The sequence below is a fragment of the Heterodontus francisci genome, chromosome 7 (genome assembly GCF_036365525.1).
Source record: "Heterodontus francisci isolate sHetFra1 chromosome 7, sHetFra1.hap1, whole genome shotgun sequence".
In the NCBI taxonomy this organism is placed as follows: Eukaryota; Metazoa; Chordata; class Chondrichthyes; order Heterodontiformes; family Heterodontidae; genus Heterodontus; species Heterodontus francisci.
Genome location: NC_090377.1, coordinates 134,815,181 through 134,828,171, shown reverse-complemented (window position 1 = coordinate 134,828,171; position 12,991 = coordinate 134,815,181). Strand labels below are relative to the sequence as shown.

General features: G+C 42.7%; 1 protein-coding gene across 6 annotated transcripts in view; it reads right to left on the bottom strand.

Moving 5' to 3' along the window:
* The window catches only part of pcnt (pericentrin), a 402,447-nt gene that overhangs the window by 107,876 nt on the left and 281,580 nt on the right, over nucleotides 1-12,991 (bottom strand). For all 6 annotated transcript variants that reach the window (XM_068036205.1, XM_068036207.1, XM_068036208.1 and 3 more), the window contains 3 exons: nucleotides 9,731-9,883; nucleotides 9,310-9,480; nucleotides 5,890-6,882 (listed from right to left, as the gene is read on the bottom strand). In XM_068036205.1, coding sequence (XP_067892306.1) covers nucleotides 5,890-6,882; nucleotides 9,310-9,480; nucleotides 9,731-9,883 — 1,317 coding nt within the window. The remainder of the gene's footprint in view (nucleotides 1-5,889; nucleotides 6,883-9,309; nucleotides 9,481-9,730; nucleotides 9,884-12,991) is intronic.

The following is a 12,991-nucleotide window of genomic DNA, read 5'->3' as shown; positions in this document are numbered from 1 at the left end:
TGACAAACGTAACACCCAATTAGGGCTTCTACAACAATAATATCCCCAAACAGAAGGGCTGGACCATTGTTTCAGCTGTATCGCTGAGCCATACAGATCAAGGTCAAATATTTGATCACTGGTCTGAGCTGAGTTAGTTAGATGATAACAACCGACCTCAGTTCCCTGGGTTACAGGATGAGGAAGTAAAAAAAAAAAGAGGAACAGCCAGGGATTTTGCTCCAGATCAGTATCCAGTCTCTGCTGCCGGAATGACGTGTGAGTGATGCTTAGTAAAGACAGGAATAGGCTCAGCTTCGATATACCATAGCCAAATATCCTACTGATGCTTACCATCTAGGCTTGCACAAAGAAAGGGGATTAACTACCTTATAAGGTCATCCTTAGTCTCCAAATGATAAACGTCTTCCACACATAGGGTTGGATCAGCTGTGAGCTCAGAAAATGCGTCAAAGAGCCACCGCAACCTCAAGCGCAGCAGCTCATTTAAATAGCCGGGGCTGGCGCTGGCACCATTTTTAAAGGGCAGCCAGCCCTGTCGCCCAATTTAAATTTTTAAAGTCTTACCCCCAAAATTAAATAAATTTCTAATGCCCCTTCCCCCGCCAAAACACTTAACTTTTTCATCTGACCTTCCACCCCCAAACTGCACAAGTTTAAGGTTCAACCCTTCCCACCGTCCCCTACACACATTACGTATATTTGACCCCCCGGCCCCACCCACCTCCCGCCCCCCACTGACAAACTTAGCTCGTTGCCCCTCCTCACCAATGTGGCGCCACATTTCCACAGATGGGGATCTGAAGGCGCTGGAGTGCCACCTGCCACGCTGAAGATCGCAGCGGGCTCTCACGATCGCAGGTACGTCTATCTAAATTTAATAATTTTATTTATTTCAATATTCAAATTGTGGTCCTGTCGCTTGGCAGCAGTGGGGGGGGGGGGGGGGGCAGTCTGCCATGGAGCCTCGCTGCCACCTGGAGGATTGGGCCAGGCCCTCCCACTGTCAAGGTCCGTGGCGGGCCTCAACTGAAGCCATCTGCAGGCCCCCCCAACCCCCCCGTTATGGATCACGACGCCTGGGGCAAGAACAGAATCCAGCCCATTGTAGAAGTATACTCTATCTTTTTGGGTTCTAGGAAACCCTGTGATGAGAATCTATAAAAATACTGTAAGGCCAATGGCAATGGTCATCTACACCCCACTATCTTCTCAAACCAGCATCTGTGCCATTGGGCAAATTAATTTTGACCTGTAATTAACCCAACTACCCCATCCACCCAAAGATTATACCTATGCACAGTCTACCGTGATGAATGGATAAAAATGTGGTCTTTGGAAGATGCACATCATTCTAACAATGAAGATAATCTTGTAAGCAATATTTTTTCTTCATTCTACATCCTCCAAAGGCTTAGGAGCATACCAAGATGATATAGATTAATGAAGCAAGAGGTCTCTGTATGAAAGCCCAACATCAGCTGTCATGACCAAGCTGCCAAAAATGTGCTGCAGTTAAATCTGGACAGTAATATTAAGCAAATGCATGAGGATTGCTCGGTATGCCAACTTTACATATACCACCAACCAAAACCTGAGAGATGTCCAGGAAAAAGCCATGGAATAATCTTCAACACACTTGTGGCCTTTTACCTGCAAGACTGTAGTACTATAGGATGTACTCAAATAGTCACCCCATTGCACTATAAGGTACAATGTTAGCAATTCTCCAATCCTCCGGCAGCACACCCGTATCCAGTGAGGACTGGAAAATGGTCAGACCCTCTGCTATTTCTGCTCTTGCTTCTTTTAACAGCCTAGGATACATTTCATCTGGCCCTGGTGATTTATCAACTTTCAAGGATGCTAATCACATTAATAGTTCCTCTCTCCCTATGTTTATCACATCCAATACTTCACACCCCTCTTCCTTAACTACAATATCTGCATCGTCCCCTCTACTGTGAAGACAGATGCAAAATATTCATTAAGAACCATACCAATATCTTCCGCTGCTACACATAGGTTACCTTTTTGGTCTTTTATGGGCCCAACTATCTCCTTAGTTATCCTCTTACTCTTAATGTATTGATAAAACATCTTTGGGTTCATCTTGATTTTGCTTGCCAATATCCTTTCGTGCCCTCTCTTTGTATTCCTAATTTCCTTTTTGATTTCACCCCTCCACTTTCTATACTCCTCTTGGCTTTCTGTAGTATTGAGTTCTCGGTGTCGGACATAAGCTTTCCTTTTTTGCCTTATCTTACCCTGTTGGCTCCTTGACATCCATGAGGCTCCAGATTTGGCCACCTCACCCTTTTTCTTTGTGGGAATATGTTTACCCTGACCCCACTGAATCTCCCTTTTGAATGTCCCACTGTTCTGACACTGATTTACCTTCAAGTAGCTGTTCCCAGTCCACTTTTGCTAAATCACTCCTCAATTTGGTAAAATTGGCCTTGCCCCAATTAAGAACTCTAACTCCTATTCTATCTCTATCCTTTTCCATAATTATGCTAAAACTGACTAAATTATGATCACTACCACCAAAATACTCTCCCATTGCCACTGACCATCTTCATTTCCTAAAACTGCACTCTTTCTTGCTGGACTTGATACATTCTGGGCAAAAAGGTTCTCCTGAATGGACCTCAAGAATTCTGCTCCCTCAATTCCTTTCACACTAAAACTACCCCCGTTAATATTGAGGTAATTAAAATCCCCTATTACTGCCCTATTGTTCTTGCACTTCTCAGAGATTTGCCTACATATCTGCTCTTCTATGTCCCTCTGACTGTTTGGGGGTCTATAGTACACTCCCAGCAGTGTGATTGCCCCTTTTTGGTTCCTTAGCTCAATCCATATGGCCTCATTTGATGAAGCTTTCAACATAACATCCCTCCTCACAGCTGTAATAGTTTCCTTGACCAGAATTGCCAATCCCCCTCCTTTTTTATCTTCCTCCTTATCACATCTGAAACCCCTATAACCAGGAATGTTGAGCTGCCATTCCTGTCCCTCCTTAAGCCATGTTTCTGTAATAGCTATGATATCATACTGTCACGTGTCTATCTGTCTCATCTACTTTATTTGCTATATGCCTTGCATTGAAATAGATACCCTTGAGCACTGCCAAACTATTTTTAAAAATTTTCTAACCTTCATTTCCTCTGTCTTCCAGACACATCCATTAATTTTCTGCCTTCCATTTTAATTTCTGATTTTGTCCCAACTGAGTATACCCTCAGGTCTCCATCCCCCTGCCAAACTAGTTTAAACCCTCCCCAACAGCACTAGCAAAACGTCCTGCAAGGAACTCAGTCCCAGCTCTGTTCAGGTGCAACCCATCTGGACTGTACAGGTCCTATCTCCCCCAGAGCTGGCCTCAATGTCACAGGAATCTAAAGCCCTCCCTCCGACACCATCTTTCCAGCCATGCATTCATCTGTCTTATCCTTCTATTTCTATACTCACTTGCGCGTGGCACTGGGAGTAATCTGGAGATTACTACTTTTGAGAACCTGCTTGTTAATTCCTAACCTAGTTCCCTAAATTCTGACTGCAAGACCACATCCCGCTTTCTACCTATGTCATTGGTTCTGATGTGGACCACGACTGCTGGCTGTTCACCCTCCCCCTTCAGGAAGCTCTGCAGCCACTCAGACATCCTTGACCCTGGCACCAGGGAGGCAACACACCATCTGGATTCATGTCTGCGACCACAGAAACGCCTGGCTGTTCCCTTGACTATTGAATCACCTATCACTATGGCTCTTCCAGTCTTCCCTGTAATCCACTGGCTCAGTGGCATGAAACAAAGGGTAATTTTTGATGACTGTTTTAGCGACTGAAGGGCTGTTTCCAGTGGCAGTCCGTAGGGCTCAGTACTGGGTCCCCTGTTTTTGTGGTGTACATTAATGATTTGGACGTAAATGTAGGGGGCATGATCAAGAAGTTTGCGGATGACACAAAGATTGGCCGTGTGGTAGATAGCAAGGAGGATAGCTGTAGGCTGCAGGAAGATATTGAGGGAATAAAAGCAAAATACTGAAGATGCTGGAAATCTGAAATAAAAACAAGAAACGCTGGAAATACTCAGTAGGTCTGGCAGCATCTGTGGAGAGAGAAGCAGAGTTAACATTATAGGTCAGTGATCCTTCATCAGAACAGAAGATACTGATGGTCTGGCCAGATGGGCAGAAAAGTTGTGGCCTAACCAATGAGTTCAAATGGAATTCAACTTGGAAAAGTGTGAGGTGATGCATTTGGGGAGGTCAAACAAGACAAAGGAATACATGATTAATGGGATAATACTGATGAGTGTAGAGGAAGTAATCGACCTTGGAGTGAATGTCCACAGATCCCTGAAGGTAGCAGGACAGGTCAATAAAGTGGTTAAGAAGGCATATGGAATCCCTTCCTTTACTGGCTGAGGTATAGAATACAAGAGCAGGGAGATTATGTTGGAACTGGATAACTCATTGGTTAAGCCACAACTTGAGTACTGTGTGCAGTTCTTGTCACCTCATTACAGAAAGGATGTAATTGCACTAGAGAGGGTACAGAGGAGATATACAAGGATGTTGGCAGGACTGGAAAAATGCAGCTATGAGGAAAGATTGGATAGACTGGGGTTGTTCTCCCTGGAACAGAGAAGGCTGAGGGGAGATCTTCTTGAAATGTACAAAATTTTGAGGGGCATGGACAGAGTGGAAGTGAAGGGTCTATTCGCCTTAGCAGAGACGTGGGCGGCACAGTGGCGCAGTGGTTAGCACCGCAGCCTCACAGCTGCAGCGAACCGGGTTCAATTCTGGGGACTGTCTGTGTGGAGTTTGCAAGTTCTCCCTGTGTCTGCGTGGGTTTCCTCCGGGTGCTCCGGTTTCCTCCCACATGCCAAAGACTTGCTGGTTGATAGGTTAATTGGCCTTTATAAATTGCCCCTAGTATAGGTAGGTGGTAGGGAAATATAGAGACAGGTGGGGGTGTGATAGTAATGTGGAATTAGTGTAGGATTAGTATAAAATGGGTGGTTGATGGTCGGCACAGACTCGGTGGGCCGAAGGGCCTGTTTCAGTGCTGTATCTCTAAAACTAAAAACAATGACGAAGGGGCGTAGATTTAAAATGAATGGTAGAAAAATTAGAGGGGAGATGAGGAATAGCTTTTTCACCCAGAGGGTGGTAATGGTCTGTAACTCACTGCCTGAAAGGGTAGGTGAGGCAGAGACCCTCAACTCATTCAAAAGGAGTCTGGATATGCACCTCAAGTGCCGTAATCTGCAGGGCTACGGACCAAATGCTGAAAGGTGGGAGTAGAATAGCTGGATTGTTTTTCGGCCTGCACAGACACGATGGGCGAAGTGGCCTCTTTCTGTGCCTGAAACTTTCTATGATTCTATTAGAACTGAATAACTGTCAAGCTGCTGAACTGAAATCTTCAAGCATCTATGTAGTAGAAACAATGGTGCAGTTTTGAGGCACTCAGACAGGACATCAGTGGCAAAAGATTTGAATTCCATTTATGAACTCTTCTTCATCATGTGACCTTGTATGGTTATCAGAGGTTTTTATGGGAGTGCAACACCAAAATGGAATAAATCTCAAGTTTTCATGTTTAATGAAAAACAGACATCAAATCATGTCTGCAGACTATGAACGTTTTACTGCACTCAGTACAGCATCTTAAGCCTGTAGATATTTTTTATGGACAAACGTAAAATTTATTACATCCTCTCTCTCTCTCCAAAGGAAAAGTTCAAGAGAATGAAATCGTATGGGCTTTTCCCTTCAGTCAAGTACATTTTAATTTCATGCAAACCATCTACTGTAAAGAAGCAAATAGAAATGTTTGTTCAATAATCCCAAGACAAGTGAATACACATTGACTTACCAATAGATCATCTTTTAACTTTGTTTCCGTAGTAGTCAGGACAGTGCCAACTGCTCTTGTTTCTTTCTCAAGCTGCTTCAGATGGTCTTTTAGTTCTTTATTCTGTGCCTCCCGCTTGGCCAGCTCACCCTGTAATCTCTCAAGTTCTTCTTGGTAATTTGCATCCTTCTGTTTCAAGGTCTGAAGCGCATGGTTACGCTCCAGAATGTCAGAGCGCAAAGTCTGTAGTTCATCGTAACTTTTTTGGAATTGAGCTGTTCTGTCTGACAGTTCTTGTTCCAGCTCTGCTATTCTTGTTGGGAAAAATCCCATTTCTTCTAATTCCACTTGCCTTTGCTTCTCAATCATTTGCAAGAGCATCTCCTTTTCAGTCTGAGCATCTTCCAGTTCTTGAACACGTGATGAGAGAAGAGCTACATCAGCATCTCGTTGAGATATATGAGTCCTCAGCAAACTATTGTCCTCCTGAAGAGTGTTATGTTGTAGGCGAATGGATACCAGCTCCTGCAGCTGCTGCTGATTAACTTGCTGCAAGTTTTGAAGGCTCGTCTGCAAAGCATCCACCTTCTCTTGGAACTGAGACTCTTTTTTATCCAAGAGCTGGAGAGAATTTTGTTTAGTTACCATCATTTCCATCTGATCCTGAAGCCCCGCTGAATGGATACGAGGGGTTTCTTTGTAGTCTCCAGCACCCCTGTTGTCTACTTCAATACATGCCAGCTCCTGCTGCAGGTTGTCATTAAGTCCCCGAGAAAGGGCTGCATTTTGTCTGGGCTCTTTTTCCAAACCTACTATTTCGAGGTCTTCCTGAGAATCGCTAACTTCATGGCGATTTGGGCCCAACAGTGACAATTCTTGCTGCAATTTCTCTATAACCTCAATGAGATGCTCAATTTCTTCTTCTTTTGCCTGACGTAATCTATCCTGGTCTACTGTCAGTTGTTCTATCTGTGCTTTCAACTCTTCAATTTCAAGGTTCTTTTCTTCAAAAGTCTGAAATAAAAAGATAAACAAGGATTTCCTCAAATTCTGCTAAACACTGGTAAAATCAACATTGGAAATTCTCAATCTTTCTTCACTCAAATCACTGTGATGTAAATCACACAGGCAATGAATCCCTGAACACTGAGGAACATAGGAGCAGGAGTAGGCCATTCAGCCCATCGAGCCTGCTCCGCCATTCAATATGATCATGGCTGATCATCCACTTCAATGCCTTTTTCCCACACTATCCTCACATCCCGTTATGTCATTTGTAATTAGAAATCTGTCAATCTCTGCTTTAAACATACTCAATGACTGAGTTTCCACAGCCCTCTGGGGTAGAGAATTCCAAAGATTCACAACCCTCTGAGTAAAGAAATTTCTCCTCATCTCTGTCCTAAGTGGCTTCCCCTTATTTTGAAATTGTGTTCCCTGGTTCTAGACTCCCAACCAGAGGAAACATCTTAGATGCATCTACCCCGTCTATCCCGTTAAGTATTTTGTAGGTTTTAATGAGATCACCTCTCATTCTTCGAAACTCTAGAGAATACAGGCCCAGTTTTCCCAATCTCTCTTCATAGGACAGTCCTGCCATCCCGGGAACAAGTCTGGTGAACCTTCATTGCACTCCCTCTATGGCAATAATATCCTTCCTAAGGTAAGGGGACCAAAACTGCACTCCAAGTGCAGTCTAACCCAGGTTCTATACAATTGAAGCAAGACGTCACTACTCCTGTACTCAAATCCTCTTGTGATAAAGGCTAACATACCATTCGCCTTCCTAATTGCTTGCTGCACCTGCGTGTTAGCTTTCAGTGACTTATTGACAAGGACACCCAGATCCCTTTGTACACCTAAACTTTCTAATCTCTTACTATTTAAGAAATACTCTGCATATCTATTTCTCCTACCAAAGTGGATAACCTCACATTTTTCCACATTATATTCCACCTGCCACGTTCCTGCCCATTCACTAAGTCTGTCCAAATCCCCTTGAAGCCAATTCGCATCTTCCTCACAACAAACATTCCCACCTAGTTTTGTGTCATCCGCGGACTTGGAAATACATTTGGTCCCCACATCCAAATCATTGATATATATTGTGAACAGCTGGGGCCCAAGCACTGATCTCTGCAGTATCCCACTAGTCACAGCCTGCCAATGCGAGAATGACCAGTTTATTCCTACCCTCCGCTTTCTGCCTGTTAACCAATCCTTAATCCATGCCAGTATATTATCTCCTATTCCATGTGCTTTAATTTTGCTAACCAACCTCCTGTGGGGGACTTTATCAAAGGCCTTCTAAAAATCCAAGTATACCACGTCCACCGACTCCTCTTTTATCAATTCTGATCATAACATCCTCAAAAAACTCCAACAGGTTCGTCGAACATGATTTCCCATTCATAAATCTATGTTGACTATGTCCAATCAGATCATTATTATTCAAGTGTCCATTTATCACATCCTTGAGAATAGATCCTAGCATTTTCCCAACGACTGATGTAAGGCTAACAGGTCTGTAATTCCCTGTTTTCTCTCTCCCTCCCTTCTTAAATACTGGGGTGACATTTGCGACCTTCCAATCTGCACGAACCGCTCCAGAATCTATAGAATTTTGCAAGGTGATCACCAATGGATCCACTATCTCTATAGCTACCTCTTTCAACACTGAGGGATATAGAATATCAGGTCCTGGGGACTTATCAACCTTCAACCCCATTAATTATTACAATACAACCTTCTTACTAATACTAATTTGCTTCAATTCCTCATTCCCCTAATCCCTTGGATCTCTAATTCTGGATCTCACTTCCATTGATAGTTCCTCTAGAATTCATTGTATGTTTCTTTACTTGTCCCATTTCCATTCCCTTTTGCACCAAAATTCATTTGGTCATTTAAGCATTCCTGCCTTCCACCCAATTGCAGACCTTCCCTTTTATTCTTTCCTCCCCTCATCTCTTCTTCCTGTCTCTGTACTTGCTTATAAACTGTTAAATTTCCAACTTCCTCCAGCTAATGCTGTTTCTCTCTCCATAGATGCTGTCTGACCTGTTGAGTATTATCAGCATTTTCTGTTTTTACTTCTAATGAGGTGCCGGTTTCCTGTGTTGATTTGTGGAGGTTATCAAAATAGTGACTACTCTTCAACAAGCATTTAATTTGGTGAAAAGTGCTTTGGGACATCTTCAGGCTGTGAAATATGCTGTACAAATCCAAGTTATTCTTCCCAGGAATCATGCAGTTGATTAAAAGTTATGAAGATCATCAATGTTGGAAAGATTGAAGGATTCTACCCAATACAGTCTTACTTTGATACCCACAGAGTGGCTTACCTAAAAGGTTTTGTCTAATATGAATTTAGCACTTAACTTCAGGTCGTGCATTAACCGAGCAGTCCAACACAGTTTTTATGCACCGTAAGTGTGTTACCTTGTTGTCTAAAGGGCTTTCCAATTCCTGTTGTAGCTTGAAGATTTGTTCCTTTAGTTCATCGATTTCCTGGTTCTTCTCCTGCAGCAAAGCCTGAGGCAGCTGCAATCCTGGCACTTTGCCACAATCTGCATCCATGCCCAAACGCAGATGCAGACTGGCTACATCCTCCTGAAAAATGGAAGAGTGTGGGGGGAGGGAAAACAATATTAAAAGATGTAATTCAGCATAGACTTGAGGGAGTGTTAGATAATAGTATTAGACAATACCATACATTACTATGTAACAGTAGTAGATTTAGTTACATATTCTCCTTATCCACTTGGTCACAGGTATCTGTTATCTGCATCACACAATCTGACTCCAATAACTCTAGAGAATCAGAACCCAATCAATGGCACATACGTGCCAATGAATTCACCTTTACTCGAATGTTCTCCTCATGGAGCTGGTTGATTGTCATTGCTGACTGCTTTGTCTGGATCTCCAGTTGCATATTCAGTTGCAGCATCTCATCATTTCTATTCTTCAGATTTTCTTGGAATTGATCAAGCTGTTCCTCAAGGCTTTGGATCTTGAAAATAAATTCAACAATGGAACCAGTTACAAATCAATTGGGCTCCAATGTGTTACTCAAACCGGACAGTATATTATTTTAAATTCTTGACTGTGACAAATTTCATACAAAGCACCCATCTTACCTTGAAGTAAGAATTTTGCACAGCACCTGAGTACTGTCACAAATGAAGGAAAGAAAAAACTCACAATTACATAGTATCGATCACCACCTTATGTTACACCCAAGGGATTACATTTGTTTTGTAGCCACACACATGTGGTAGCAAATAAGCACAGAGAAGTCCCAAAAACAGCAAATCAATGAATGACTCAATAATCTGTTGTCAATAGTGCTAGTTGAGGGTGGATTAGCAACTATGGTACGCAGATTCTGGGAAATATTATTCTGGTTCTGTTACTCCATTTATGTCAAATGGTCCTGTAAAGAATATTTATGGGCTGGGCACCTCAAGACTTGGGACTGCTTGGTCAGAAACACTTTTCCAATCACTGCAATATAATAAGAATTACCAAATTCTCCCACAGTGTCACATTGTACATCAAAGTATTAGGAAAATTGATAGAAAAAGTCACCGCAACCTTCCCATTCGTGGTGATAATATCCTTGCAAACATACATTACTTGAATCACAGCATGGTACACCACTGAAGGAGTGATATACCACAGAAGGAATCAGTCATTATAGCACAGGAGGCAGCCAATTAGCCCATCAAGTCCATGCCATATCTTTGTAGAGCAATCCAGTTAGTCCCATTCTCCCCCTCTATTCCCATAGCCCTGCAAGTTAATTTCCCTCAAGTGCCCATCCAATTTCCTTTTGAAATCTCCGCTTCCACCACGCTCATAAGACAGCAAGTAGGACCACTGCTCTTTTTGATATGTATTAATGACCTGGACTTGGGTACACAGGGCATAATTTTAAAGTTTGCCAATGGCACGAAACTCAGAAATGTAGTAAACAGTGAGGAGGATAGTAAGAGACTTCAGGAGGGCATACACAAGTTGGTAAAATGGGTAGACATATGGCAGATACAATTTAATATAAAGAAATGTGAAGTGATGAATTTTGATGGGAAAAATGAGAGAGGCAATGTGAACTAAATTGTACAATTTTAAAGGAGTTGCAGGAACTGAAAGACCTGGGAGCGTATGTGTGCAAATCTTTGAAAGGTGGCTGGACAAGTTGGTAAGGCTGTTGAAAATGCATACAGACTCCTCGGTTTTATAAGTAAAGGTGTGAAGTACAAAAGCAAGGAAATTATGCTAAAACTTTATAAAGCACTGGTTTGGCATCAGCTGTATTGTGTCCAGTTCTGCGTACCATGCTTTAAGGAGGATGTCAAGGCCTTGGAGGGAGTGCACAGGCATTTTATTAGAATGGTGTCAGGGCTGAGGGATGTGGAGAGACTATGGAAGCTAGGTTGTTCACCTCAGAGTAGAGGTGTTCCAAATTGAGTGGTTTTGATCGAGTAGATAGGGACAAGCTGTCTCTATTGGCAGCAGGGTTGGTAACCAGAATACACAGATTCAAAATAATTGGCAAGAGGTGAGATTACTTTTTATGCAGTGCGTTACTATGATCTGGAATGCATTGCCTGAAAGGGTGGTGGAAGCAGATTCACCAGTAACTTTCAAAAGGGAATTAGATAACTGAAAAGGACAACATTGCAAGCTTATGGGTAAGAGCAGAGGTATGGGACTAATTGGATCACTCTTTCAAAGAGCCACAGCACAATGAACCAAATGGCCTTCTGAGAAGCAAGCTACTAGAGGTATTCTATAGACTTCAAAATAATGAGAGGGGGAGGGAGGAGCAAATCTGCAGGGAAATCACTGAGATGTGCAAGAACTATAGTGTGATGATATTGGGAACTTCAGTTACCCAAATATGAATTGGGATAATGTTACTGTAAGGGGAAAGAGAGGGAGGAATTTCTGAAAAGTGTTCAGGAGAACTTCCTTGACCAAACTAGGAAGGAGACATTGCTGGATCTGGTTCTGGGCAGTGAGGCAGGGCAGTGAGGCAGGCCAGTGAACCAAGTGTCTGTGGGAGAACCCTTGAGTAAGAGTGATCATCCTATCATAAGGTTTAGATTAGTAATGGAGAAGAGCAAGGTACAATCCAACGTAGAACTTCTAAATTGGAAGAGGCCAAACTTCAGTGGGATGAGAGGGGATCTAGCCAGGGTAAAATGGATCCAAAGATTGACAAGAAAAGCATAATAGAACAATGGGTGATCTTTGAGGAGATGTTTCAGGTGCAGGCTAGGTACATTGCAACTAGAGGGAAAAGCAAGGAAACCAAAGTCATGCCTCCTTGAATGATGAGTGAGATAGAGAATATGATGAAACGAGAAAAGGTGGGTGTATGATGCATGTCTGGTGAATGCTTCAAGCAACAAGTTGAGAGGGAAAGTGAAAAGGAAAGTAAGTCTGGCAAAGAGAAAATATGAGAACAGAATGGCAGTTAACATAAAAGTAACCCAGAAATCTTCCACCAGCATCTAAATAGTAAGCAGGTATTAAGCAGCGGGATGGGTTCTATTAAGGACAAAGAAGGCAACATATGCTTAGAGGTGCAGGGCAACTCTAGGATACTTAATGAGTACTTTGTATGGGTGTTTACTAAGGAAGCAGATGCTGACAAAATATTGGTAGATGTGGAGATGGAGGTGGCAATGAATGGGGTGAAAATTGATAGAAGGATGTACTGGAAAAGCTGGCTATGCTTACAGTGGATAAGTCGCCTGGTCTGGTTGGCCTGCATCCCAGGTTGCTAAGGAAGTAGGGCTAGCAATAGCGGAAGAGCTTGCCCTAACCTTCCAATCTTCCCTCGGTACAGGAGAGATGCCCAAGGACTGCAGAGTGGCAAATGTGACACCTTTGTGAAGAAAGGGTATAAGGGCATTCCTAGTAACTACAGGCCAGTCAGTTTAACAACGTTGGGTGGTAAGATTTTAGAAACAATAAAATGAACAGGCACTTGCAGAGGTTCGAGTGAATTAAGGAGAGCCAGCACCGATTTGTAAAAGGCAGATCAAGTCTGACTAATTTAATTGAAATTTTTCATGAAGTAACAGAAGGTTGATGAAGGGAATACAGT